Here is a 27,996-nt window from a genome sequence, read left to right as displayed (position 1 = left end):
ATGTCGAGATAACCAGTGAAGACATGCTCTAAATAGCAGACAAAAAAAGGAAACGTCTCTTGCCCATTAAACAGTGTAAGTGTAAAAAATAAAACTTTATTTACATTCGCATCATCACTCCACGGTTGACCAACGTGGGCTCTCACGGATGTGGGAAGCACACAAGAGACCTTCAGGGATGCTCCAGGGGGAGAGCAGCTCTCAGGGCAGTTAGTACTGTCTGTCTCAAAAAAAGAAAGTTTCATGGCAATGGGCACCTGGGCAATAGGAGGTTCATTTGTATCAATTATGCATGAGAATGCAAGGAAATGATATTGCAGCAGGGAATTCAAGGGTGTGTTTTGGCAAGGCGATGCACACCGAGTGGCCCATGTTTGCAGCAGATGTGAATTAATATGGCATATCTGAAGGCAAGTCAAGAATCTCCAATTTATACAAGTCATGACTGGTCGGGGCTTTTTTTAACTGCAGTTGGACTGAAAACCTGTATAACAGCAGAATAGCAGACTAAAACTGGAAATACTTATTTAATATTTAATACTGGCTGTTTATATTAACCTTCCCCTGCCTTCAGAAGTTTTAAGTACCTTTCTCCAGATCACAAATATCTATACACAGGAAGGAGGAGAAAATATGCATCATAATAAATAAAATCTCAATTTACCTGAAGTTCAAATGCTCCACTAGAACATACCCAACTGAAAGAAGGGGGGGGGAAAGAAGCAAATTAATAAACTCCTGAGCAAATAAAGGCACAGCAGCTAAGCACAAAGAACATACTGTTGCTTGCTCCCAAAAACTGGATTGCGAAGTGACCACCCGTGCCAGAGACTTTCTGCAAACTTACATCTGCCCTCCAAATTGCGGCAAATCACTGCGTTGCCCTCCGTGACATCGATAACGTCCAGCTGTTCTCCAGCTGTGACCGGGAGATCAACTCTCCGCTTACTGGGGACCGAGCACTCGGCAGTGGCTGTGTTGATGACATTGATCTCCTTATCGTACTGCAGAAAAGAAAGAAACCCACAAGTTATTCCACATTCGTGTGCGATGTCTTTAAGGGCAGTGGGGAGGGATAGAGAGAAGAATTTTCAGGATGGGTTGTGAGGCTTTGTTTGGGGCTGAGGAGGGGGGAAAAAACCCAGCAACATCCCTGATGAAAATCCCAGATTAGGGGAAAAGGCACCAGGTCAGTGGGGCATCTCTCCCAGCATAGCTATAAGGACCAACAACTTTCCACCACGCATCTTTTAAGCGTCACACATAGCTGCTTTCCTCCTCCAACAAAACTAGTTCTCTAAAAAGACACGTACCATAAACGTTTCTCTGAAAAACTTCTCCTCTTTTTCCATCTTCTTGCTTTTTTCCGGATTACTTTTCTTGACTTTGAAGATATTTCTGCATTGAGAAAGGGAGGCACATACACTTCCAAGCTCCATTTAAATAACCCCTGGCACGCTGGGAAATTCAACCCAGAGCCTAACTCCAGCCTTGCCTGCAATGAACTCATGGAAGAGCAAAGCACGCTGCTCACATCGCTATTTTTCATAAAAGGATGAATATACAACTCGAATCTGTTGGTGAGCCATTTTGTATCTCCATTTGGACCAACTGTTTTCTCTGTAAGCAGTGTGGGAACAAACAAACTCTCGAGCATCAAATGTTTCAAATCAGCCATGTTTTTATAGAAGTCAACAATTCACTTTTCCCTCAGCGGTTTGTCTCCTTCTGGTTTTATTTATATTCACACATAAAGGGTCCCCAGATAACTCTCATCCTGAGTCATTTATGGAAGCGGGGCTTGACACAGCTCTGCAGATTTTTGTTGCTTTTTTAGCACATGGAGGAGAAAGTCACCCAAGCAGACATTTATACTGCACTGTAAAGTGAAAAACAAGCTCATAACCAGCTTACGAAGAGCAATGGCCATTTGTGCTGGGGCACTCCCTGAGTACAGAGATGCCGCTCTTTCTGGTTTGCACATGAAATTCCAGCTATGGCATTCATTTTAAAACTAAGACAGGAAAAAAAAAAAAAAAAAAACCAACCAAAGAAACAAAAACCACCCCCTGGCAATAAGTTATTCACCCTTGGCTAACTTCCACGCACTTAAAATTAAGAGCAGGGGAAAAAAGAGCTGAAATTTGGGACTTCTATGCTGGGAAGAGATTCCTCCTCGGCAGTCTCAGCCTGCAGGACCTGCGATCTCTAAGGAACAGCTGAAATCGCATCGACTTCCTGATAGTCTGTAAAATTATACGCATGACTTTGCACAAAACAACAAACGGTGTTTGAGCAACCCCATGCAGGAGCTCTGTGGTGAGAACCTAGAAAATAGATCTCTGATTTGCATTTGTTTGAAGGCCCAGGTATTGGGTCATGAAAAAGCTCATTGCAACGCACACTTTGCTGACCTAAAAGGGAAATGGAAACTCCTACTTCCATGTGAATTTTTGCAGCACCAGTAACAAAAAGTTTTATTTTTGCTTTTATGCACAAATGGTGCAGCCAGAGGCAATGCAATAAACCTAACTGGAAAAAGAAGACCCAGGAAATCAATACTCTAAAAAAAGAGCAAGGGGAACGCACAGGCAATTATTATGCTGTGTACAGGACTTCTAAACACAGTGCTCTTGCCACAATAGCAATAGCTGATCCACAGAAATCAAATATTTAATCAAAGCACAATTAAAGAAGGAATGGGACTGACCAGGGCAGAAAAGCAGCCAAAAATATAGCAAGTAGCACGTTTTTGTGTTCACTAAGTGGGACCACATGATGCAACTTCAGGATGAGACCCTCAGGGTATCCCCCAACTGCATACAGCTCAGATCCAAGAGTTTGTTTTGCCCTCAAGATATTTCCTGCAAAGATTCTTGAAACCTGGGTTCAAAGGGAAAGGACCCTCGAGCAGCAGCCAAACACAAAATGTTTGCACAATCAGGGGCGTCCTGCTCCTGCAAATGACTCAAGAGGCACACATATGAAGTTAGACAACATGGGAAAACACAGAATGAAAATCAAGACCTTTCCACATCATTGCTGCTTTTTCTTTTGTCCTTATCCTCTTTTGCCATCAGAAATTTTGGCATCCAGGTTTTGTACTTGTCGTCCTTCTCTCTGAGAGGAGGGGAAAGAGCCACACAGAAATTCAAGTTTTCTCCAGCAGACCGTGTCCCCTCCCCAAACCCGTGTACCTACAAAGTCGTAATTTTTCTCTCTGTCTCCCCCCACGACCACCACTGAAATGCAAACACTTGCTGCGATTTATACCAGCACGCGCTGCTGCCACAATCATCTGGCAGCAAGACATCAAGACATGCTGTTCCTATTAAAAGTAATTTTTCTGACAAGGAGCTTGCCAGGACGGGGCTGATTATCGGGTCTGGAAGCCTGAGTTTTCCTTCCTTAGGAAAACTATCTGAATTTTCACATTTCAGGGAGCGGTTCTCTCCTTTTCACATCTCTGGCACTAACTAGGTAACATGGAAGAAACATTTTGTGGGATGCTACTTGCCAAATTAAACACACATGGAGAGGGCACCTGGACTGTCTCCAGAGGACTGAGTCCCGACCAGCTCATGACCCTCAGTGCCTTGCAGTACAGCAGGCTCCCCAGGGCACAGGTTTACACCAAGAGGAACATCTCCTTGGCCCGGGGCCAGCCCCAGGAGAGGGCACCTTCCTCACCTCATCTCTCTCTGCCCCACCTCGACATCATCGTACACCATGTCCTCCTGGGAAACAGATGCTGTCAACCAAAACGCAACAGAGAAAATTATTAGGAGATGTCGTTCTGAGCCTGGTACTCAAAACAACGTATCGCAGAGGCAAATTGAGGCTGCTGCTAGTCGCTCAACCCAAAGGTGCCAAGGCAACGCAAAAGGAAGATCCTCAGGGCTCCAAAAACCAGGCAAAACTCCGGCACAAGGCAGGGTGCCTGGGTTTGTTAGTTGTGTTTATGGGCAGTTCTCTGGACGGGTTTGGCCATCCAGCTCCAGAGATGGAGCAGGAGCAGCAGCAAAGCCCCAACTTCATGCTGTAGCCAGCCCAGGCAGGGTTTCCACCCCAAGGACATGGGTACGTTCACTCCAGCACCTTCTCAAGGCTTGATTAGTGGGGACAGGTTTTGAGTCCATCCCCATTTATGCAAGGCATGAACTTATCCCTCCAGCAGGCAGCGAGAAATAGTTTTACAGAGAGCTGTTGGAGCACAGTTCACTGTTAAACACCACTGCCAGCCTGGAAGCAGTGGCTCAGTGCGGACCGCTTCACACGTTGCCTTCCTAAATGTATGCAGATCTGCAGGAGGAGTGCTCCTCTTCAAAGAAAAAACGTCCCAAAATGAGCAAAAACCCCACCCCCAAGCGAAGCACAAATCTCTATCAAGACTTCAAAGTTAATGCTGCCACATTACATGATTTTCAGAATGGGATGATGTGTAAAGTTGATTTTCTATTGTGCAATACATTTGCCTCTTCATACATACACACAAATCCCCAAGAGTCAGATACGTGTATGTTGCTTACCTAAATTTGGTACCGAAATGGAAAACAATCTGCGGATAGAAAGAGGCTTTTAGAAACAAGTTTGCACATCAGCATCGCCCAAAAAGCCACGAGCACCAACAAACTAGCAGCCCTGGCTGCTGAAGCGATAGAGGCAGGTCTGGGTGCACGGGCTCTGTGACACCAACCGTGTTTGCAGAGTTACGTCCCTTGCTAAATAAGCATCTCCATCCTCTGGCAGCAACAAGAACCATGTGTTCATCAAGTGCGTTATGAAAGGCCTACACTGCATCCAAAGAACAGTCCAAATCGGCAAAAGCACCCTCCTCCTGCCCACCCCTACACCCTTTCCCAATTGCTAGAGGGGCGATGGACAGTTGGTAACCGTAGTCGGTAGTAATTCCCTCCTTGTGGTCTGCCAATATCCTGGGTTGCCCAGGAATTTAAATGTGACAATAATGGTAGGTATCTAAGACGTTTGCGGGAACTTTAGGGGTTCTTTGCAACAAAAGAATGGCATGAAACCTAGTGGCTCCTTCCCTATAAAGATATTTAGCAGTAATGCAGGAAGGAGCCACTGACGTGGCAGAGCACGTAGCGTGAAAAGGTTTTTAAGTAAACCAAACCTTCCTCATATAAAAGAGGAAAGGGTTAATCTGGAGTTTCCAAAGAAATAAGTAACATTTTCCTGGACTTCAGGCACTGTGCCCAGGGTGAGGCACACGCTGGCAGTGGTGGAGGACGGGTTCTGCAGGCAGCTCGTGTGCACTTGAGGAAAAGGCAGTTTCCATGGAACCTTAACCAGCGTATTGAAAGGCTACCCAACAGGGCACTATAGCAACTTATACAACATCCTCTATCCTAACTTGTTAGACTACAAACTCAGTAGTAAACTTTTTCAGCAGATGCTGTTGCCAGCTTGACTATAAATGGTACTTGGAATAAAAAACCTCAAGCCGTAAGAGCCACATCGGCAAGCCTTTGGCTAATCCTGGCCCACAGGTCTAGGCAGCAGGTTTCACATTTCTATGTTCCCTTGTGTATCTGCGTCATGCTGAGGTATCAGAAAGGTACCAAAGGCAGCAGAAAGCCTATGAAAACTTGGACTGTAGGACAAGCTTCTGTAGATTCCTCATGCCAGAGACTTCAGAGAAGCTGCATAGATGGACCATCGGCCACATCTGCCACAGCAGGTCCTAAAGGGTTGATAGAAGCACTTTTGGCATATCTTTCCCAATAAAGCTGTATTCCTTACTCCTAGACGTCCTGCTCTCAAATTATTGCAAATATGAATGATCGGGTTTAGAGAGGGAAGGGGTTGGATAACCAACATCTTCTTACCTTAAGTTTTCCTTGAACCTGGTATTCTTCAGCTTCAACTTTTCTATCTTAAACAAGTTTCCAAATCTCTTTTGTTTTTCTGTTCTGCCCAAAAGAGAAACGGATTTTAAATTAAAGAGGCACTACGTGCTGAACTACGTGAGAGTTGCAATACTCGTAGCCCCAGAGATCCTGAAGCAGGTAAAGGGAGGTCAGCAGACCTTAGACCTCAGCCTAGCAGCAAGCTTTAAGCCTTAACAGCGTCATGCAGATGGATGATGGATTCAACGGGACAGGCACCAGCACAGCAAAAGGTGCTTAATTATGAAGTCCAAGCTCAAACCTTTGCTTAGCTATAAACTTTTCTGTGTTAATTGAAGTTGTCATTCTCTGACCCAATAACTACAGAATGAGCCAGGTTTATCTGGAGAAAAGGTTGCTGATAGAAGGGACAAAAATTGCCCAGAAGCATGCAGCGGACATTAAAGGAGGACATCAGGAGCATCTCTCTGTGCCACCCTTCATCACACATTCCTGTCGTGTATGCTTTTGAGAAGGACTTTCCACTACACACACTCCTCTCTGAAGCTTACAGGGGGTTGCAAAGCTACACAGCGGTTTTCCATAAAGTATCTGCAAACAACCGAGATCCTCACATGGGGGACATTACCCATGCACAAGTACTATTAAAAACACTTTATGTGTATCAGCACACCTAATTCTGCATGTGGGATCAATAGAAAGATTACATAAAGACTGGTTTGGGGATTAAGACACTGACCTCTGAACCCTGTGAATTTGGTCCCACCTCTAGCTTTGTCATGAAACTGCCCTGCAAACCCAGCAAGATGCACTGCTCTTCTGTGAATTAGCAATAGAGTTTAATTTCTGCTGCTGTTCAACACCCATGTGCAGAGAGGGGCCGAAGAGGCATGGGGACGCTACCCGCTGGCCCGACAAGCTCCTGCACCTCCACCACACGACTCCCATGGACAATTTGCAGAGAAATGGCACTTTGCCTTTTAATAACTGCCCAGTCACCTCCAGGGTTTCAGGTTTCCCATGCCTTTTTCCCCTCCTTGACCCACCCAGGCTCTACATGCACGCATAAGCTAGACTTGAATCCAGATGCAAGCCAGCGTGAGTCTCACATCCGTAAGGGAAAATCAGATGTACAGCAACACCTTATTATTCCTCCCACACCGCTCCTTAGAAGAGAACCACCAGATGCACTCGAAGCAATCGTGTGCAGCATCCCCAGCCCATATGCCATTCCCAAAGGCTGTCTCTGTTTCTCACAAAGGGATGCAGGAAATCTTTTACTGCACGAGGGTAGGGAACCACACAAAGCTAATAAGTAAGAACACGACTAACTTCACATTTCACCTCTTAATCCATTTGGGAAGCTCAGGCAACCTATAAACCTGAGGCTGCAAAACTCATTGCTTTTATAACACACCCTGTGGAAGCAAATATCTTGAGAAACTATATATAAAAAAAACAACAACCAGGTTGCAAGTTAGTTACAGCGTGTCAGCCCGGGCTCCTTTCAGCTTTCCAACCCTCTGCGATCTGAAATGTGAGCATTTTGTCCCTTTTTACGGGGGACAATGCTCCCCTTTGTCCTTTGAGCATTACCTCTTTTGGCACACAAAAAAAAAAGGTGCTGTTTCTCAGCTACAGCTGAACACCACTTTTGATCAAGAGAAGGCTAGCAATACTGTCCAGTGTGTTTTATGCAAGAAGAGGTCTGTAAAGGGAGTACTTCCAATGGATGGAGAGTGCTACAAGCTCTAATAGAAAGGCCTCACTGCTCAGGGATTTAATTTTAGTAACTATTTTTCCTCCCTAAGTATCAGCCAAAGTGGAAAGAGGGAGGACGAGGAGGAAGAAACCTACCCATACAACAATTTTTCTGCAGTTGCATTAGGAAAAAAAAGGCTTCCAGCCAGTACCTGGCATGGGAGATCAAGGCAGTATTTCAAAATACAGGCTAAGAAATGGCAACTTACTCCGTTTTTGCTGGATTATCACCCCCAATCTCAACATCTTCATATGTTTCTTCATAGCTGTTTCCTGAAACTTAAAACCAAGGCATACCATTATCACAAACCACATTCAGTAGCGATGAGGTGAGGTTTGCTGGACAAATTGCACCCAGGCCGTTACATTTTACTCTTACAGGTTTTGAGGTCGCTCAAATGAATTCCATGTTAGACACGTGTATTGCTCCCCACCGGTTTTAATGGGAATTTAGAGCAACCAGGCCAGAAGGAGACACTATAGATGTTGAAAGTCAAATGAAGCTATTCACATCATCTCCCAGGGACCAGCCCAAATTAAAAGCAGCTCCCATTCGAGCTTCTCCACGTGCTGCACTTACTGCTGGCTGAAGCAGACGGACTTGAGGCGTCTGACGCGTGGCTGCTAGGAGACAGAAGCGTTACATGGGGATGTGCTGCAGTGTAGTTTTTAAAAGACATTTCACAGACACAGCCATTGCGAAGAGCCCCAGTCCATACTCACAGTCTGTCTTGCATTTCCTCAACGTCATCATATATCTCCTCTGGTGCCTGCAGAGACTGCCAAGTGTTTTGATTCAAGGCTGGTCTTTCTGCCCCTGGATTTGGAGTGCCAACATACACATGCTGCACTGGAACGAGAAAGGACCTTTGCTTTAGAAGCTTTTCTGAGGAACTTTTCTCAGAGCAAGGGCAACTACTGAGGGTAACAGTTGATGCCACAACAAATAAGAGCCTACAGACATACTTCCCATTCCAGGAGCCTGGGAAAGTCTCTGCTCTGAGCCACTTTGAGAAAGAAAAGCAAAGAATTTTAAAAGATTTTAAGTTTTAAACCACTTAACTTTAAAATATTTTAACGGTTTAAAATATTTTAGGTTTAAAAAAATTGAAACATCCATCAAGATTCTCAGTTGTGGCAGCTCTGATCCAAATGCTGCTCACCAGAAGATATCCCAAGAGACTGTTCATGGATGTTCAGAGGATTGATTGAAGGGACGGCTTAGCAAGGTTGGTGGAGATGCTGAGATCCAAACAACGGGCCAGTCCATTGTGATACACCTGTAAATCAACATCTAGGAAAGGAGATGAGGAGGGCGAGTATCCCAGAGATGCATTTCACCAAGGGCTGGAATCAAGCATGAGAGTCGCACCTCATGAGGTTAGAAAAAGATTCTTACTGGAGGACTCTGTGAAGTGGCAATATTAAATCCTTAAAACTGATTTAAGAGAGTTGGAGTAATGTAGAAATGCAGCCACACAAATAAAAGCAGATAGCGTTTTTAAATGAACATGGGTACATGCAGTAGGTCTCACCAGAAACATGCACCACCACAATATGGTCTAGTTAATTGCCCAAATTTCTGCAAAACATTCAAACTCCCATGAAGAAGAAAAGGAGGTGGGGTGGGAACCAAACAATTCTCCAAATCAGCCTCTCTGATGAAGCAATAGCAGGAGGCTCACCATGAGTACTTTAAAAAAAAAAATCCCCACAGAAATTACCTCCAGCTGTTCAAAGGTCAAGCAAATCAGCAAGATTTCTTACAAAAACAGATGGCGACCAAACCAGAAAACTATTATGAAGTGATTGAAAATTATAAAAAAACCTGAGGACCACACCAATAACAACAACCACAGCCGCAGTCAATTTACACTTTCTCCTTCACACTCCTGGTCTGTCCGCAGAGCCCAACAGAGCTACTTTTCTCTCTTTTGCCTTTGAAACGCTGCCACATCGTACTAACAGCTTGCAGAGGCAGGAGTAAGCCTTTGCAGAACAGAGCCCAGGCACACTTATACCTGAAGTTGCAAAACAGTGTTTAGAGAGGAGACATGACTGGGTTTAATCGTGCAGCTAAGGTGCTTATCATCAGCTCTGGATGCTATCTCAGAGCATCGTGACAGAAGGAGCCCAAAGTCAAAAAAAGGCTCAGTGGAACTACTGAGAAGATGGAGCAAGGAGCCATCATCCATCTTAATAAGGGACATGGGGAGACTTCAGGCTCTCATCCTGCTCACGTGCGTTTCCACCACAAGCCTTAGCCAAACCCTTTTCTGAGACTCAATAAATTATGAGAAACAGAGGAGATGGATTTCAGCTCTCTCGGATAAGTGCAATCTGCTAGAAAAACAAACACCTCGGTTTGAGTTACGCAGATGGTTAACCAACTTAGGAAGCTATTTGCAAAGCCAAAATAAATTATTCAGACCAGAATACAAATGCGCATGCAACCTTTTGCCCTGGTTTAACTAAATTGGTTCAAGAGTTCCATCCAAATTGAACGTTATTTCCCATATGGAAGAGACATTTGGGCAACAGATGGGGCTGAGGATTGAGGAAACACTCAAGAGCACAATGAGATACTCACAGAGCTCCGCGCCGTCTTTTGCCAGCCCTTGTGGGGTAGGATGCTTTGCAGTCTGGGTACTGGTCACATCGTGCTTCGCTTGCGGCACCTTCATCCCACCTCTACCGTCTTCCTCGGTTTGACTAGTGGGAGACAGGGATTCATTTCCACCTGTCTGAGATCAGACATTTTGTTTGGCCAATACAGTCTTTAGAAACAGCTTTCTAATATAAGTTAATTTAACTTACATATATACATCTATAAGAATATGTTACTTTTCTGTGGACTTAAAACAGTTTCACGGTGTTTTCCATCAGGGATTTCTGGTAGACGTAGGTGCTGTCTTCTAGACAGTAGCAGTTGGGCAATGGGCAGGCAAAAGAGAAGGCAGCAAACCGCAGGTGATTAAGGACTCAAATCTCAACTGTTTCTTGCTGAGAGGGAGGACAGAAGGAGAAGAGACACCCTACAATAACTATTAAAAGTAGTCTCAAGGATACGATACCTTGAAAATTTTCTTTTCTTCCTGTTTCCCTCCTTCAAGACTTGGGTTTTCCTCTTTTTCATCCTCTATTTTAGCTCTTCCAGGACTAAAAATTTCAGAAATGAGAGAGATCTGAGAACAGAGACACTTTAGCAAAGTCACAGGGAGACAGACTGCTTTATGACTGTGCCCACATAAGCAGCTCATTTTCCTTTTGAATGAGGTAGACGCCAAAAAGACCGCCAGTACTAAAAGTAAGGGCAAATCCAAATCTAAAGGCCACTGGTTACTTGGGGTAATAGCAATCGCTCTTGGAGAAGAGACAGACTAAGATGATTGTTTTCTAGTAGCAGGAATGGACAAGCTAGATCCGTTTGCCAGTGGTGGTACCTGTCTCATGAGACTTGCCTCTCACCATACTATATTGCAATTTAGGGAAGAAGATACAGCAACAGGAGGCAGAGCATGCTACATTTTTCCCAGCATCACAGCATTTCCCACTGAAGTGACCCCCTTTTATCACATGAATCTTCAATCCCCATTGAAAAAAAGTCTTCAGCCAGTGACAGTAATTAAACACTGCAAGGAGATTGAAACGTGACATTCATAGGGTGAAATTCAGTGTGGACCTTGCCTGACCACACAGCTTTGGACCTGGAACTGGGTGTCCCTCTTTGAGAGCCTCTTACCTCCCCCTTCTTCTACTGAAAGAGTTCAGGTTTCACTAGGAAAAGACAATGTATTTTCTTGTGTGCCACAGCAGAGAAGAAAATCTCCCCTCCAGATATGCTTTAGAATGAAAACAATCTTAGAAACCATGAGAGCTGACACAGAGGAGCATCATCATCTACATTGTCCTGCTCCTGTCCTCAAATATAGGAAATTTCTTTCTATTTACTGAGTGTTACGATATTCTAACCCTAACCTGAGTTAGTTGTGGGGTTAGAAGAAGCTTGAGAGAAAGGAAAGGAAATTACCTGGATTTGGCAATGAGAAAAGTCTTCTGTTTCTAGAATAAAGAAGAGGAAAGCCTTCAGCCACTGTGCTTTTTTCAACAGTCAAGCTTTTATACAAGGCCTCAACTGTCATCTAGTATTTAAAGAAATATTTCTTTAGAAAGCCCAGAAGCATTTTACGTTTGGAATAGTCATCAGACAAGGATATTTCTTCTACTTTGCAGGACAGGGGATACGCATATTGACAAACTATGTAGGGATAATAGAACAGTGCAAAGGACCAGGCCAGTGAAGCTACTGGTCAGAATGAAAGCAATTACAGGTTGGAGACCTTACAGAAGAGGAGGAAGGTTGTTTTAATTAAAAAAAAGACTTTCTAACCTACCATAAAATAGGACTACAGCCAAGCCAGAGAACCTCTCTGCAAATCATGCACAGATAAGTGCATTTGGAAACCTGTGCTATTTCCTGGACAATTTGATTGCTTTGCAAGTCAGGACTTGAAAGTAGAGTTTGGCATTTTCCAAGGAGCAGTTTCCCCTCTTTTAGGAGAGCCAGAACTGATATCCAGTACATGACCACCTCCTGGCATGAGGTGACGTGTTCTCTCAGCCCAGCCACCCACTGTGAGCTCGGCCATGCAGCCAAGCAGGTCTTCTCTAGGGAGAGCTGTAGCAATTCCTGCCCTGGTCAACGCACTATCCTGCCTTCGCTGCAGGATACCTCCACTGCCGAGGTGAACTGCCACCCCCTTTGCAGGCAGGGTAAAATGGAAAGAGTCAAGTTGTAGTCTGCAGCAGAGATATCCCTGCAGCAGGGGATGAAAATCCGTACAGTGGTGCCCACAACAGTTGCCCTTGCTTATGAGCCAAAACTTGAAGCGTGCTGCCACGACAAGCAACCTGGCTCAGTTTTGCTTTTATGCCTTTACAGAGGGATTACCAGCACCCGCTCGCCTTTGGCAGGAGCTTCCAGAACAATTCAGTGGATTTTATCTCCAAGAATTCATGATCTTGATACTGGTGCTTGACACTTACTTGGTCTACCACCAACATCCAGATGGTGTTACCGCTTCCTTACGTGTTTGCAGCAGAGGTCAAGGGAACTGACTCTCTCCCCTAGTGTGTTTGGAAACCTCATTAGTCTTCATGTCCCCTCTGCAATTTCTTATTTATTTTTTGAGAGTCTTCACAGACAACATACATAAAGAAATACTTGGCAGATAAGAAATACAGATATTAAAAGTTTCTAAGATAGGAAAGCACGGTATGTATGATACAGTCAAGCCTGAAAGATCAAAACTGGCTGTGACGAGACTTACCTTGTGTTCTTGAGGCTTTGCCTTAGGTACTAGAAAAGATATTTGTGAATACGTATTACTTTTTAGTCCACGTTAAAGTCACTGCACTTTAAGTTGCAAAACACAAATTCAGCCCAAATGCTCAGCATCCAGGCACACATTCACCATGGTACATTCACCATGTCATGCTGGCCAGAGTCTTTCAATTTGCTATTTAGCATGGGCTTACATTCAGAGAACTGCAGCATCAAGCTTGTCTGGCCGCAGTTTTCGTAGCCGTAGGGGCAAACCCAAGAAGGCTGTGGCAGGTCCCCCCAAGGAAGTTGCTTGCCTCCTGTTCCAACGGGAGAGAAAACCAATGCACAAGGCAGAAACTAACCTCCCCAAAAGGAGACAACTTTGAAAAATGTAAAAGCAGAGCAGTGACAGCTCTGATTGATAGAGAAAATTAACTGGGAAGAAGTAGTGATGGAGATGGAAAAGCTCTGTACCCTGCATGCTTCTGTTCCCATGAAGATGCTGAGGTTTGCCTCACTATCTTCTTTTCTTTCTCTTCTACATAGATAGCGTCTCATGACTTTTTCCCCACTGCAGCTTTACTGTAAGCACCATTTCACCACCATAATGCTAACTTCTTTTTTGTCTGTGCCCCAAAGTCCTCACACACTGTCACTGCACAGAGGGAACATACAGTCATCTTTGGTTACCTGGACTAATGCGCAGCTACTTTTCTCAACTTGAAGAAACTATTATTTCCTTTTTTAAAGACTCTATCTCAGATAGCAAGTAATTCACCTAGCAGTCTTGCCTTGCAAAGTACCTTCAATGACAGACAAGGTTGCAGTGTCCCCAGACTGATTCAGGTACATCGGGGTTTCTTCATAATTATGCTGCTCTTCAAGTTCAGCACTGAGAAGGTGAAAGAAAAGAGAGAAGAGGGTTTTTTTCTGGTCCTTTTAGAAGTCTGAAAAAAAATATTTTTCTTAAGGACAAATAACTCAAGCGCTTTGATACTGAGCCTACAAGAAAGGAAAGTGAAATCAGGAATTCCTCGGAGGAGAGGAGACCTGTGCCAGATACAGGGCTCGGCTGAGCCTCCCCCCGTCTCCACACTCTCGCTGCTTTTCCTTTGGGAGCACAGGCTGCGTTTTTAGGGCTCAAAGCACATCAGGGGACTTCATACTGGGATTACGGTCTTCTGCCTACAGCGATCCCCCAAGTAGAAACAGAACACAAAATCCAAGGATATCGGAGTGCAGCAATTTTCAAACCTACTACGGCTACTTTAAAATTAATAACAACCCAGTTGCACTGTCTGGCATGCTGTTTGTCACTTAAGGAAAGAGGAAAGGGAAAGCAGAGTTATCAGAGTGTATATTTAAAGGTCCTGCTCCCGAGTTTATCAAGCCACACGCTCCATGCCGACGTGGCAAGTGGCATATGCCGGCCGTGGGAGGAGGCAAAGCATCACAGCCCCCACACCGCACCACATGGCCTCAAATATTGGGCTTCCCAGCCCAGTCCCCATCTCCTCATTCTCTTTTTTTTTTCCTTTCCTCCTCCGGAAATTCAAACTAGTGTCATTTGGAAATAGGTGCAGAGAGAAATCCAAGCCTTCCCGGATTAGCCAGGCAAAGCCCCAAGGCTTCCCCTCCGCCCACGGCAGCCAGAGGTTTTGGCAGCTCAGGAGCGTACTGGGAAGTGGCAAATGCACAAGGTGCAGCTTGTAACACATGCGGGGGACAGGGTAGGGTGGTGAAAGAGCACCAGGAAGAGTTATAGTGAGAACTTCCATCTTTTAACAGTAAGTCTATTATAAACCTCAGGGAGGGTTTGGTCTCCCTTGAATCACCCTGCTGTCACAACTCAGCTTCAACAGAGTAAAGACTAAGTAGTTGTTGCAAACCAGAACAAGAGGAACAAGGAACTCAAGGTGCGTTTTAACAGTAGTGAAATCAGAGTAAGAAACGACACCTAAAGTCGAGCAGAAGTTTGTGCTAATGCCAAAGGCTGCCCTAGCCCCCTGCTCTCCCCTGCAGCCCCCCAGCGCTGGGCGCAGTGCCTGCCGGCTCGCTGGTCCCACAGCATGTCTTGGACACGTAGGTCCCACTGAAGGGGACACACATATACACATTACGTTAATACTGCAGGCAGATATTTTGTCCCCAGTGCCATCGCTTGAGGAAGAGAGGACCAGGAGAACCCCTGAGCTTGCACCTCCCCAGCCCAAGCCCTGGCTAAAATAGCATCCTGGGAGCTTGGCTGGACACCAGACAGCTCTTTGTATATACCACAGTGCTACAGCGGACCTGAAACACAGCTGGGCTGATGGATCCCTAACTAGCATCCCTGAAGGCAGAGCGTTTATCCCCAAACAAGGAATCAGAGCTCAAGTTTAGTCAGCGCAAGCAACTACGTCAGGGTCTCTAAGCGACCAGACTTCATTACAGGTGAGGCTTCGAGGAGGGGAATTTCTGCCCCCAAAACCCCATGATTTTGCTTTTATGCTGGAGTTCATTTAATTCATTTCCCCAGTTATCGCATGGTTAATATTTAACAAGTGACCTATTGTAAAGACCGTATCACAAGTATTAGAGCAAGACAGCTCATCTTGCTGCAATATATTACTAGGACAGCTTCCTTGTGGTGCATGACGGATTTGGAGCTGGTTATTTTTTGACTAGTTCTCTTCTTACAAGTACAGGTTAAAAGTTAAACAAAATACCAGCCAACACTGGCAGGAACATCTCATGATGTGAAAAGCACAACTTGCTGTGTCGATAGCTGCAAGAGTTCATTGTTTGGGGGCAGAAAGCATTTTAAGAATTCATCTCTTTTTGCTTTGGTTCAGCCATTCTGTTTTTCATTTTCCCAGCTGTATATTCATGCAGCTAAGGCAAAACATGTATGTGAATATTTTTCTCCACTTTTGCTGTTCTTGTGGTGCAGAAGCAGGACCACTATGCAACCACTCATGACAAGTCAGAGACATACCAGAAAAAGTCAGACTCCCCTTGTATAGAAAACCAATCGTGCCTGTAAGATTTTTTGAGCTGTTTCAGACATTTGAAGCTGAACCCATCAGCTCAGGTTCTCCAGTGACTTTGGACCACCACTCAATAAAAAACTCACTTCAGCATCTGGAGACAGCTGAAGTCCTGGGGATGGGGAGGGAAGGCAGTGGCTCCCCTACCCCAGCTGTACCGGCTGCACAAACCCACAGGAGGGCAAGCTCCTCCGCTGCTGGCAAAAAAAACCCCCAACACCTGCTGGTTACGCCAGGGCTTTGTTTCAGCAACAGTTTGCAAAAGCATCTCTTTTCTAAAAAACACTGAGTTGAGTACATGGAAAACAGGAATCCAAAAACACACGGGGGCGGAGTGATCTTTGCCACCAAAGCCCCGGCAGTGTTTTCCCTCCGACCGGCTAAACCAGACCTCATGACACACGGGTAGCGTTCTCCATGCTGCTCGAAAAGCCCAGAGGAGAAAATCGGGATGAAGCTTTCTACTTTAGCAGAAGGTCAACCCAGCCAGCTTTGAGCTTCCCATGTAGCTTCCCATGCGCAATCCCTGGAGCAAATTGCTGCCTTTGGGAGCGGGACGTTCCCTCCAGACTGCACGGGGATGCTTCAGCATCGCGGGATGGGGATGCTCCCGTCACCTACGAGCCACACGTTGCCTCGCCACACGCTCACCTTTCGGGGGTCAAGTAATCCTCTTCGTCAGCAGCTGCACACAAACACACAGAGGATTAGCGTTTGAAGGCAAGACTGCTCTCCTACAGAACACCGACAGCAGCGACCGGGAGGTGCGATGGGGACAGCCTTTCCTCGAGGCAGCACGCCAAACACAAAGGCAGGTGTGAAATAAGATTGCCAGCAGAAACTGGGGATGTGGCTATGTTAATATGTCATTATTTTATGTTTCCAGGCAACAACCTCAGGCTTTCTAGAGATCAATAATTGAGCAATATTGAGAGGGCATGGAGACGACGACATATAAATGTAACTAATTTCCTCCTTCAAATTAATATATTTAGAAAAGGCAAGTAGGTTAGAAAAGACTTTCAGTGAAAACCTCTCTCTTTCCGTCTTATTCTTGTCAAGGCCAGGGCAGATCAATAAGCATTGGCACCGTAAAGCCAAAGAGAGTTTAGCTGAGCCCTTCCTAGAAAAGCAGCTCCATTTGAATTGAGCAAAAGTTGTGCCTGAAGATCTGGCTATAATTAAGCCTGTAACTATAAAGACACACTATTTAGCAGCTTAATAAGTGGTCCAGAATATTCTGTTATGCAACATCAATAGGGTTTTATTATGGGAAACTGAACTTTTGCATTTCTTGATGTCGGAACATTTAACGACATTGCCCTCTGTTGTATTTAAAGCAGAAGGGGGGGGGGGGTGATTAGCAGACCAGTTTCTACTGATTTTATTGTGCCTTCCCACAGTTGTGTGCTCCAGAGTGAAGGAACTTCCCATTGAAGAGGAGTGATAAAGATCAGCTCGCCTCATACGCAGCTGCTGCTGCTTTACAGCCAGCTGTAAACCGCTCACAATATGCTGCAGTTGGGAGGAAAGCGGCTTTCTGCATGGGGTATGACGTCCAACCTGGAAAACCAGATCCCTTTTCCAGATTAGGAGCAAAAATCAGGCTCACTGAAACTGTTGGGCTCTTTTCAATGTTTGAGGAAGATGTTAGAAACAAGTAACAACGTCTTAACTTCCGTGCGTTTGGAATCGTGGCGTTATAGATGTCAATAAACTGCAAATTATTACTCATTTTCTGCAAAACAGCTTTGGGGAGAGAGACTAGAAACCTCTTACTTGTTTCATTTCCTCTGTGGACCAAAGGCATGGCACTTCGGAAAGCACTGAGATCAAACTTCGGGGGTCTTGCAGGCTTCCCAGGGGCAGGACCCAGGGATTCCACTGAAGGGAGAGCTTTAATTCTTGGCCACTTGCTCCTGGGGCTGTGAGAGCATTTTCCTGCTCCAGGCTGGCAGAAGGGAGGCTCCGATTCTGCTCCAGAGAAGAAGCACAAGGACAGGCAGCAATTAGCCCTCATTTATGTAAAAATCCATGTAGGATCATTAGTTGTTACACGGACATTTCTAACCATCTCTGCTTCCTCCCAATTTCAGCATCCCCATTACACAGCAGGGCTCTTACCATGTTACCAGAATGGAAAAATAAATGGAAATGTCCATTTTTACAGATTTTTACAAAGTTAACCATGTTGGGGCCTCAGGTCTCGACAGCTCCCTTCCTCTAGATTATAAAATACTAGCCTAATTTTCTGTACCGATAACATTTTAATCTGCAGGATTTAGTGGCATAGCTGTTTTCAATACACAGTCTGAGCAAGGTAGCTTTCCAGGGTAAACAAAGACTTAATCTTTTCAGTGCCCTGTCACTCGGTGTGACGTTAGCAAGGGGAACTTCATGGCATTCGAGTTTCCTAGCACCGGTTTCTGTAAGAAATATTGCAAGGAGTGTATGCTCTCTGAGGTCAAATATGACCTTTTGCAAAGCTGGAAGGGTGCAGAGCGGGGTTTCAAGTTTAAGCCATTTTAATTTGAACTAAACTGTCTTTGCAGAAAAGCCAAGCCTTTATGTCAGTGCGAAAACCAAATAGCAGGGCGTAGTCACATTTACATTGTAATTGAGAAAGGCCAAAGCAGACCAAAACTAAAGATATTCCCCTGACTTCACCCTCCATCCTACTTTCAAAATTTGGGCAATTTCTTGAAGTGAATTTTTAAAAATTTGGTGGAGATGGGGACCCCTCCCTTTACCCAAGCTCGGCAGCAGTTTGAGACCCCTTTTTTTAATCTCCAGGACCTCCAGGGAAGGAAGGGAGCACTCCAGTAGGCCACTTTGGTCTCTTGTTTAAGGGTCCCAACTCGAAACAGCTTTTCTCTCCAACTGCTGCACCCTGCACTTTCAGAGCACTTATATACATTTATGCTCATATGCATACATATATATATATGCTTATCGTTAAGAGTATAGCTTAGTATACCTTTCTGGCGCTCTCCCGGTGCACGATAACCCAGCTGGCAGAAAACAGTTGCCGCCGCGCTCTCAGCAGCGGCTTCATCAGAGCTCCTGTGTCCTCCGGGAGCCTGGGGAAGAACCGACCCGCTGCCGTGCGGACCGTCCTTCTTCTGGGCAGGCAAGTCCAGCGTGGGCTCGTTTCCAGGCGGTCGCATCCTGCTGCCGCCCAACGCAGCAGGAGCATGCATCACCCTCTGCTCCGGGCAGGGGTGCACGTATAAGTTCGCTGCCCGTTGGGTTGGGAGCATTGCATTTGATTTCTCGCCACGGGATAAAGCGTTTTCCCACATCCGTAGGGCGTGGTGGAAAGAATTTGGGAGCTGAGGGCCTTCTGGAGATGTTTGGGCTGATCCTTGCCGGTCAGCGCAATAGGGTGGCAGAGGCTTCTCTGGACCGTTCTTGGGAGAACTCAGCCCTTTCTCCAAGACGTTGCCTTTGTGCTCTTCGTTGTGTTCCGTCGGCTCCACGTAACGCAGCTGGGCTCGAGGCCACGCGAAGGGGTTGCGTTGGGGGTGCGTGGAGCGTTGGGTGGCAGGATGGGCAGGTTCATCCTTGGATTTTAGTATTATCACTTCTTTCTTACTCAGGGGCAGAGGCTTGGACACGGCATTCCCTCCAGAGCCCAGCTTGGGAAGGATTTCAGGGGGAGGCTTCTTGCGCGGCTGCACCAGCTTGTTGGCCAAGTTGGAGTCATTTTGAAATTTTGCTCGGAGGGCTCTGAAATCAGTCACGCCTTCCTGGGTGGGGGAAAAAGAGGAGAGCACAAAATATCTGCTTTCAGGGGTGGCAACAGGCAATTTGCCTGATCGTGATTGTTTCAGAGAGAAAGAGGCCACAGACGCCACCCTGGTCACCAAGGATATGCAGAACTTGGTGAAAATTTTAAAGCAGGAGAGGAGAATTGGCACATTCAGAGGATCCTCTGAAGGCTCACAGATCACTGCTGATAAAGGCAACAGAGCTGAGAGGGGGGAAAACGCAGAAGCAGAGCATGGAAACACAACCAAGCAGAGCCAGCGGGACCAGCGGCGATGGCTCCTGCTCCCCAACATCACCCAGTGTTGGAGAATCTCCCTCGGGACGACCTGGCAAACACTAAAATGAACGTCAGAGCTTCCTGGCAGAGGTCTTGTGATACCGCTTATGCACCTGCTGGGTAGGAAGGCTGCATCTATTTTCAGTACACAAACACCAGCCGGGGGAGAGGCTGGTGCTGCTCTGGAGATCCCCAGTCCGTCCTCTCAACCATGGGAAGAGAAGCACCAAACACCCTCCTTGGTGGCTTCAAGTGACCCCTGGGACAAAAGCTTACAAACCAAACACACAGCACACAATGACAGCAAGAGCATCTCCCAGTCCGGGTGATGAATACTGGCTAAGATACTCAATTCCTCCCCCGCGCAGTTACCAGAGCCCGGGTTACATATGATTTTGAACAAAAAGAGAGCTAATCAGTGACAGCGTAGTTTAAAAGGGCACCTAAAGAACATTTTGTTTCAGGCCTTTGTCCCCAAGTGTCTCACCGTCCCATGCTGGAGAAAAGGGGACCACAATTTTTGCCTGCAACGTCGTGGCTTAAATTCAGCCCTGAACTGAACTAGGGAGAAAATACGAAGAAAAAATTTACGAGCTACTTAAGTCCTTGAACTGCTCTATAACTTTTTATATGCCATGATTACATTAGGTGCACAACTCTGGCACTACTTAGTTCAGTGCAGAGAACTGTAAGGCTTCACGAGAACCTGTCTAATGAGGAAATTGGAAAAAATTATCTAGGACAGAACTTCGTTATTCTGAAAAAAGCTCCAGCCTTAAGTGTTAAGGCAGAACAGATGAATAGCATACTGAGGTTTTATTGCATTTAATTGCACGATTTATTAAACACTGACAATTTCTCTTGAATAACCCCTTTCACTGACTTTATTACTTTCACAGGGTAGTGCATGATGTAAAGAACCAACCCTTGGGGGAGAGGTTTGAATTGCTCCAATTATATTTCATATTAGTGGTCAGCGGCATGATGCCGTGTAAGCTGCCCAGACAGCCTGATCTAGCGGCGAGCCGATGGGAATGAGAGTTTTCAGAAGCATACGGAGGATGAATCAGATTTTGGAAAAAAATATAATCCCACACGTACCAGATCCCTGCAGCGATGCCAGACAGGAAATAAAGCAGCGAGGTGCCCTAATGCAATTGCACCGAGTTTTTGCACGTGCCGCAGCAACAGTTGAAGAGTTCAATGCTGTTTACCTCTCCGTACTGATTTTCTTTACCGTAGCGCATAGTTCCTCGTCAGTGCCCTCGGAGACAAAGAAAATGGAAAAGTACCTGCATGTCTCAACGTGCCACGGGCGAGGTGGACTCATGCGAAACCGGGTTTTCGGTCAGGCCTCTCCCTGGCACTGGCTGTGACAGAAACGGCTGTGACAGTCACTAGCTTGGCATTACCTTCAATTAGGGAGGGATGGATACAAGCCTCCCTTCTTCCCTCTCAAGTTGTTATTCCTCTTGCCTTGAAACGGCAGCTTCAAATAATTTGCCTAATTAAGCGGAAGATTATCTGCGCTTAATGCACTCTCGGTGCCCTTCGCCAGAATATCGTTTCCCCCGGTTTGCAGCCCGCTGGGATATTCACACCGATGCCACGAGCAGAGGCGGCACGGGAGGGACACGAACAGCCCCCGGCCAAGCACACCGAACCTCCCGGCAGGATGGGGTTAAATTGCAGCCCCCGGCCACCTCCTGAACACCCACACCCCGCCAGAAACCCTCTCCTTCCCCAAAAACCTCCTGCAACTGCCGCTTCCTTGCACAGAGCTGAGCTTAGCGTGACCCTCTGAGGTGCAATGAGTTCTCCCGGTCTCTGCGGAGACGTTTTTCCCATCAGAGCCGGGACTGTTTCCAACCGCAGACCCACCCGCGCAACTCTCGGGTTTAACCCGCGCACCTTAAGCCAGCTCAGGGAGATGCTCAGCCTAAACGCGGTGCCGAGCGGGTCGCAGGCAGGACACGCGGGAAATCCCAGCCCCGGTGCCCCGCCAGCCCAGGGAGGGTGCAGTGCGGTGGGGAGAGGTGCTCCCCTGTAAATCAGACCAGCTGACAAGTGGGGAGAAGACACTGATAAATTTAAAGGACTGCCAAAAGCTCACAATGTGTATTACAGCTACATCTGGCCAAATAATTCACTGCGAATAATAACAGATTTGGCAAAAGCCCACGCAAGATGAGAGAGGGAGAGAATAAAAAGGAAACAAACTTCCACTGGCCGGAAAGCTATGAGCATTACGGAGTCAGGGGACAGCTAAACTTTCCATATTTTCTCCCTATAAATAAAATGCTCTTCTAACATTAATATCATTCTAGGAAGCAGACTAAAGCTCAGCTTAAGCCTATGATAAGGATCCCTTTTAGAAAGAGCAGCAACCGGAGGTTTGTGCTGATACCAAGGACTAACCGAAAGGGATCTGAATTCTCATTAGTCTTCTGCAGTTGCTTTTCTAAAACGAACTGATGCCGGAAGAGAAACCCCGTTCAAGACGTGACACGCAGGACAACCGAGAGGAAACACTGCACGTTCCCCTCCTGAAATTTTTCTGGTTTCATGCGTTCTTTATCTTAATTTCCAAGGGAGCTCCCGTGGGTAAATGTTTAATCAGCGTTGCCCTCTACCCGGCAGCGGGGCGGCTGGACCCGAGCCCAGGCACCCCAGGCAGGCTGACGAGAACACGCCGCAGACCCTATCTACTCATTAACCCGCCAGCTTCTCCCAGAAAAAGAAAAGAAAAATTAGAAATCCACTCTACTTTTTGTTAAGTTAAGAGGCAGCAATCGCAGCTCATTTCAGAGCAAGGGGGCAAGAAACCCGGCACCGGGAGCCCCTCAGCCCCAGCTTTGGGGCAGAAAAGCTGTCCCTTTGTGGTTTCCACGCCGAGCAGAAGCAGCAATGAAAGCGTGCACCTAACCCCGAGGTTAAACTGCTCCCAGCACTTCATGGAGATAACAGCCCCGAGCTACGAATAAGCAGCAGAAAAATCAAGCAGCAAATATTTCACCCGGGCCAAGGACAGAGGAGAAAGCCGCCCATTGCTGCGGTGAGGGTGGGATGGGGCAGTGCCCCGGCAGTTACCACGTCCATCCCTTCGCTGCTCCGTGCCGGCTCCAGCAGTTCAGCCTGGCAGCTTATTTCCCTGTCCCTGCCTCCGGTCCGGCTTCTCCCCGCTCCGTTGCCCGTCCCTGCCACCTCCAGAGTACTGGGTGAGGCGGAGCGAGCCCAAAAACACACCTGGGCCAAGGCACGGGTCTGCCCCCGGGGCGGAGAGAACCTCACCTGGGCAGGGCTGTGCTCCCACGGGCTCAGCCCTGCGCGTCTCCGCTTCCCCGACCTGACCCACGGGTTCCCTGAACCACAAACGTCAACGCCACGGCAGGCTTTGGGTGGGCTGAGAAAGGGAAGAAGCGGGCTCGGTTTGCTTTTTTGAGGGCAAGAACGGCGCTCGCCCTCGGCGTGGGTGCCCCTACAGCACCCGTGTCCATAGGGTGGCCATAGAGATGGCAAGTCTCGGATCCCTGCTCCTACCTGGGGCAAGCAAAGCTGAGCAGACCAGCCGAGTCCCACCATGCCCAGCGATAATCCTCACCCCACCTCTTCACAGGTCTCCCCATGGGGGGACACTCGCTGCAGCCCAGCCTGCACAAGGCTCTTCTCCAAACCGAAGCCAGAGACCTCAGAGTGATTAAAACAGACATTTCCCCGGAGGAACCAAATGTTTTCTTCATCTCTGGACAGCAGAGCCCAGCAAAAACGGTCGTCCTCGCTGAAGCCCACACATATTCCCTGGTGAAGCAGCTCCTTTTCATGGTGAGCTGTTTCTCAGAGTCCTAAGGACAAACTGGTTAAATTAGGGCAAACAAGACTTTTCCCATCACTGGATACTTCTGCCCTGGAGAACAGCCGGAAAGGATCTGTCCAAACATTGAGCCCATGTTTTTTTACAGAGCATGTCTCCCAGGAAAAGCAAGGCTGGTAAGCTTGGCAAGAAGAGAACTGAGAGCCCCAGGACTTTCTTTTTCCATCCATAACTGATCAAATATTATTTCATCTTTCTCTGCGGGAGCGCTCGATGTTTTCCTTTGAGCTGCTGCACGGAGCCCAGGTGCTCGGTGGTGTTCAGAGGCGGCTCTCGATAGGGTTTGGGTGGGCAGGGAGCCATCGGCAGCCTCGACAATACTCACCCATCACCAGCTGCCCCTAATCCCACGTACCAGGACATGGCACATCTCATTCCCAAAGAGCTGCTTGGAAAAGAAACCCTGCAGCAATAGCAGGCCGGGAGGTTAGGGGGAAAGGGACTGGTAAAGCCTGTCTGTGATGGGGAGGATCTGCCAGCAACCTATACACATATAATTGTTTGAAGGTGTCCCAAATTTCTCTCCACTGATTTGAAGGTAACGGGTGCGATACATGACTTACGGATGGACGTTCCCCCTCTGCATGTGGGTATTGAGAAAAGCCTTGCCCCGAGCATCCCTAATGCCCTTTGGAGTGGGACCGATGCTCTCACAGCCTAACCTGACCCTGCTTTCCAGAGCCAAGCTTGAGGAGAGCTGAAAAAAAAAAAACAACAAAAAAAGGAAAAGAAATTAGAAAAAAAAAAAAAATCTCATTCATCAGAGACACGTCTCGAAGCGCGAGTTTCGTTCCTCGCCACATGAAAAGCCCTGCTGCTGCGTGGTGGTCCCAGAGAAGAAAGGGGGGGTCCTGCCGAGCCGGGAGTTGGCAGGGAAGTCCCCCAAGCCAGGGCTGGAGTCACGGCGTGATGAAAATGAATGCCGGCTTTGTGTACAGGTAGCTGGGGAGGATTTATGACCCGCCCAGTGGTATGAACACGGGCCGTGAATTAAAGCACTGTTGGAGAATCGGGAGGTTGTGACTTCAGAGCCGTGGTCCTGCGGAAAAGGACAGGGCAGATTCCTCTATACGGGCTCTAAAAATAAAAAGAAAATGCCAAAAGTTTCCTTAAAACATGCATTTTGTGACTGCCAGCCCTGGTGGGATCCCACTTGCCTCACCTCCCTTTGACAGCAGCCCCCGGGCTGCCATAAATTGCACCGGGCTATAATAACTGCACGGGGAGCACGGCGCAGCCGCGGTGTCGTATAGATCAAACACTGCAGAAGTGGAAGCCGACGTTTTCCTCTGGCTCCGGACCTTTCTGGGGAACACCTGATGATAAAGAACTGGCGCTGCTCTATGTAAGTCACCTTTTAATGGGCCGCACGGCACAGTTTCCTTAGAGAAACTAGACGGATACGTCAGGACATGACAAAACAGGACTTTACACCCTCTCCAAAACGCTGGAGGGAAGGCGGGTAATGCCTTCGATAGTCCTTTCCCTCCTGTCCCACCTCTCCCCGCAGTGCTGGTGCCTCCCGTCGGTCCCCACCAAGCTGCAAATTGCCGCGAACGGCAACGTCCCAGCAAAACACAATGACCACCTTGTCCACCGCCGCGATTAAACAGGCAGCAGTTTGGAGCAGGAGCGTGAGGTTTGGTCTGGGTTTGTGTATCCGAGGCACCGACCCAGAACGGGAGTTCCCAGGTACAGCCCCGACTCGAATAAAACCACTACTGAGAGCACCGGCACCAAACGCTTCCTAAGCATGCGTAATCTCCTCAGAACAAACAATTTCAGCCTGTTTAAAAAGTTAACATTTTATGATTTGGATGGGGTTTTTGCAGTGATGCAGTTAGTATCTTATCTAGACGCATCAGTCCAAGGGCTGCAAGCACAGCATTCAACAGGCTTATTTTCCCTGCATTATTCTGTTCAGCTACTTAATGACCGGTGGGATTTGTTGTATCTTATAGGTATATTATACAGATGGGGGATTTTTTGGTGTGTTTTTTTTTTTATTTCACTGAGCTGTTATTAGAGTCCAGAAACAACAGCAGATCTTAGGAATGTGATCTATTCCTAATCTGTCACACTTTTAGAAGTGTGACTGGTGAAGACCAGGGAAATTTTGGGGCAGTCAGCTCTTCTTTGGAAGACAACTAGGTTCAGGTATTGCCCATGGCATAACTGGTGATAACGTTAGCCCAGTGTCATAATATTATAGGTTGGGGATGGTCTGACAAGTTATTTTCCCTTGTCACAGCTACTGGCCTCGCATGTGGGACAGAACTGGGGGAAGGAGATGGGGCACAGAGCGAGGGCAACGGCTGCTCCTAGGCGCAACACAGTAGGGTCTACAGAAAAAACACCTCAGAAACCAGAAAAATGGGCAAAAGCGGATAGCGGGCCACAACCTCGTGCTAGGGGGAGGATTTCGGCTCAGTTTTTATGCCTTATTCTGTCCCCAGGAGGGCTAGGGCAGCCAGCCCAGCCCTGTTCCCTGCACATCTCACCCTTTTTTTGCCAGGAGGTCATATCCTGGTTTTCCAGCAGAGGGGGAGATAGGATCACTTGTTCCACCAGCCAGCCGCTCGCTCTGTCTTGCATTACTGGCATTAACGAGAAATTTCAGAAAATGAAGTATTATTAATCCCTGCATTCAAAAAGCTAACACTTGCTTTTACTGGCCAGGACAAAGCGTTGTTTAGGAGGAGCCAGTGTAGGTTCTTGTCTGGCTCCTTCAGAAGTTTTAAGATCAGCCCCATGGAAGCACTGTAGCTGTCGAGAAAATTAATTTAAAAACCTTGCAGTGTTTCAGGTTTTTTATCTGGCCAAGCTACGAGGTCACCTCTGCAGCAGGGCCTGATCCCACAAAGTGCATACTTCTTTTTTTAGCAATATAACCCAGATAATCCCTCATGTTGCTTCAGGCTGTTTTGCTCTGGTAGAAGGTACGTTATCAGACCAGTTGGGTATTCATTGACACCAAATGAAGCCTGGCATGTCCAACACTAGATCTGTGGTCGTCTTCTGGTCCTTAGGTGGACCTTTTCCACAGCTCTCTGCAGCCACTGGGTTCAGTCACTGGGACGTGTGCCCCACGCACAGAAGTGACACGTACCTTTACTGGTCCTTACAACGCACCACCTCACCGTGAGCGCTCAGTGGCCGGAGAATTTAAGTCGGGGATGAAGAACAGCCGAACCTCAGGAAATGAGATGCACAGCCGGTGCACAGAGGAAAAAAAATGCGTTGGTGTTTGCAGCGACCGGTCAGCCCCGTTTTCAGGTTGCAACCGCTCCCTGCGGTGTGGGACCGTCACCGTGACAGTGACCCACTGACACGGAGGATGATGGCCAGGGTCAGGTACAGCTTGTGGCATCTTTTCTCCACCCTGTAATAATGAAGCACATAAGGGCATGAGGCCTTCGAGAGTGCCGAAATATCATCTAGCGCAGAGCATCTGCTCAGCAGCATAAACTATAGCAAACTCATTACGTCTGTCTTACCCCTTTTAATGCTTCTACCCGTGTCTTCTCTTTGCTATACAATGTACAGCCATCTTCTCAACCTAAACCCTTCTCTTGAAGGTATCTGTGCTGGGATTTTGATTTTAGAGATGAAGACCTCGATAACCCGCTTTGTTTCCCTGGCAAAACAGAAGTTATTTTACCAAGCTCCCGCGCAGAGAAAGCTCTCCAGCGCTTGCAGAGAGGATGAGCTGAGAAAGCCCATGTGTGCTGTGAAAGCATGTGTGAAACGGCGAACTTTCCAAGGGCAGAGCTCCAATTGCTAGGCACAATTTCTTCATCTTGCCATATCTAACATCTCTATAACCTCTGTACATAGCAACAATCTCTATATTTCTTTAAAAAAACCCACCCTACCCCTGAATGAAAGGCTGTCTGCTCTGCACTTTTCCCCGGGGAACCACAAGAGAACAAACAGCACATGGCAGGTGTCAGTCACATCGACAGCAAGAAGCTCGGATACAACTTTGGGGGTATGGTGTATCGAGCAGAATAAAAAAGAACAGGACTGTCATTAGTTGTTCGTGGCCTTCAAGTCAGGAACAAAATTCAGGTTTACATTATTGCACGAAT

The 27,996-nt window shown here is 47.0% G+C and overlaps 2 protein-coding genes across 3 annotated transcripts in view; one reads left to right on the top strand and one right to left on the bottom strand.

Annotated features, from left to right (window-relative positions):
* The window catches only part of PRKAA2 (protein kinase AMP-activated catalytic subunit alpha 2), a 369,728-nt gene that overhangs the window by 26,300 nt on the left and 315,432 nt on the right, over positions 1-27,996 (top strand). The window lies entirely within an intron of this gene.
* On the bottom strand, positions 77-23,228 carry FYB2 (FYN binding protein 2). The gene is made up of 20 exons (XM_049809460.1): positions 23,125-23,228; positions 18,964-19,735; positions 17,766-17,960; positions 16,638-16,671; positions 13,761-13,849; positions 12,962-12,990; positions 11,662-11,693; positions 10,706-10,790; positions 10,222-10,375; positions 8,355-8,481; positions 8,212-8,255; positions 7,841-7,910; positions 5,850-5,933; positions 4,530-4,558; positions 3,691-3,751; positions 3,028-3,120; positions 1,314-1,398; positions 848-1,004; positions 665-698; positions 77-220 (listed from the first exon to the last, which is right to left on the bottom strand). Exons 1-20 carry the CDS (start codon positions 23,131-23,133, stop codon positions 211-213), a joined length of 2,193 nt encoding a protein of 730 aa, XP_049665417.1. The 5' UTR covers positions 23,134-23,228; the 3' UTR covers positions 77-210.

The sequence above is a fragment of the Accipiter gentilis genome, chromosome 8 (genome assembly GCF_929443795.1).
Source record: "Accipiter gentilis chromosome 8, bAccGen1.1, whole genome shotgun sequence".
Taxonomy (NCBI): Eukaryota; Metazoa; Chordata; class Aves; order Accipitriformes; family Accipitridae; genus Astur; species Astur gentilis.
This window is presented reverse-complemented; position numbering and strand designations above follow the sequence as displayed.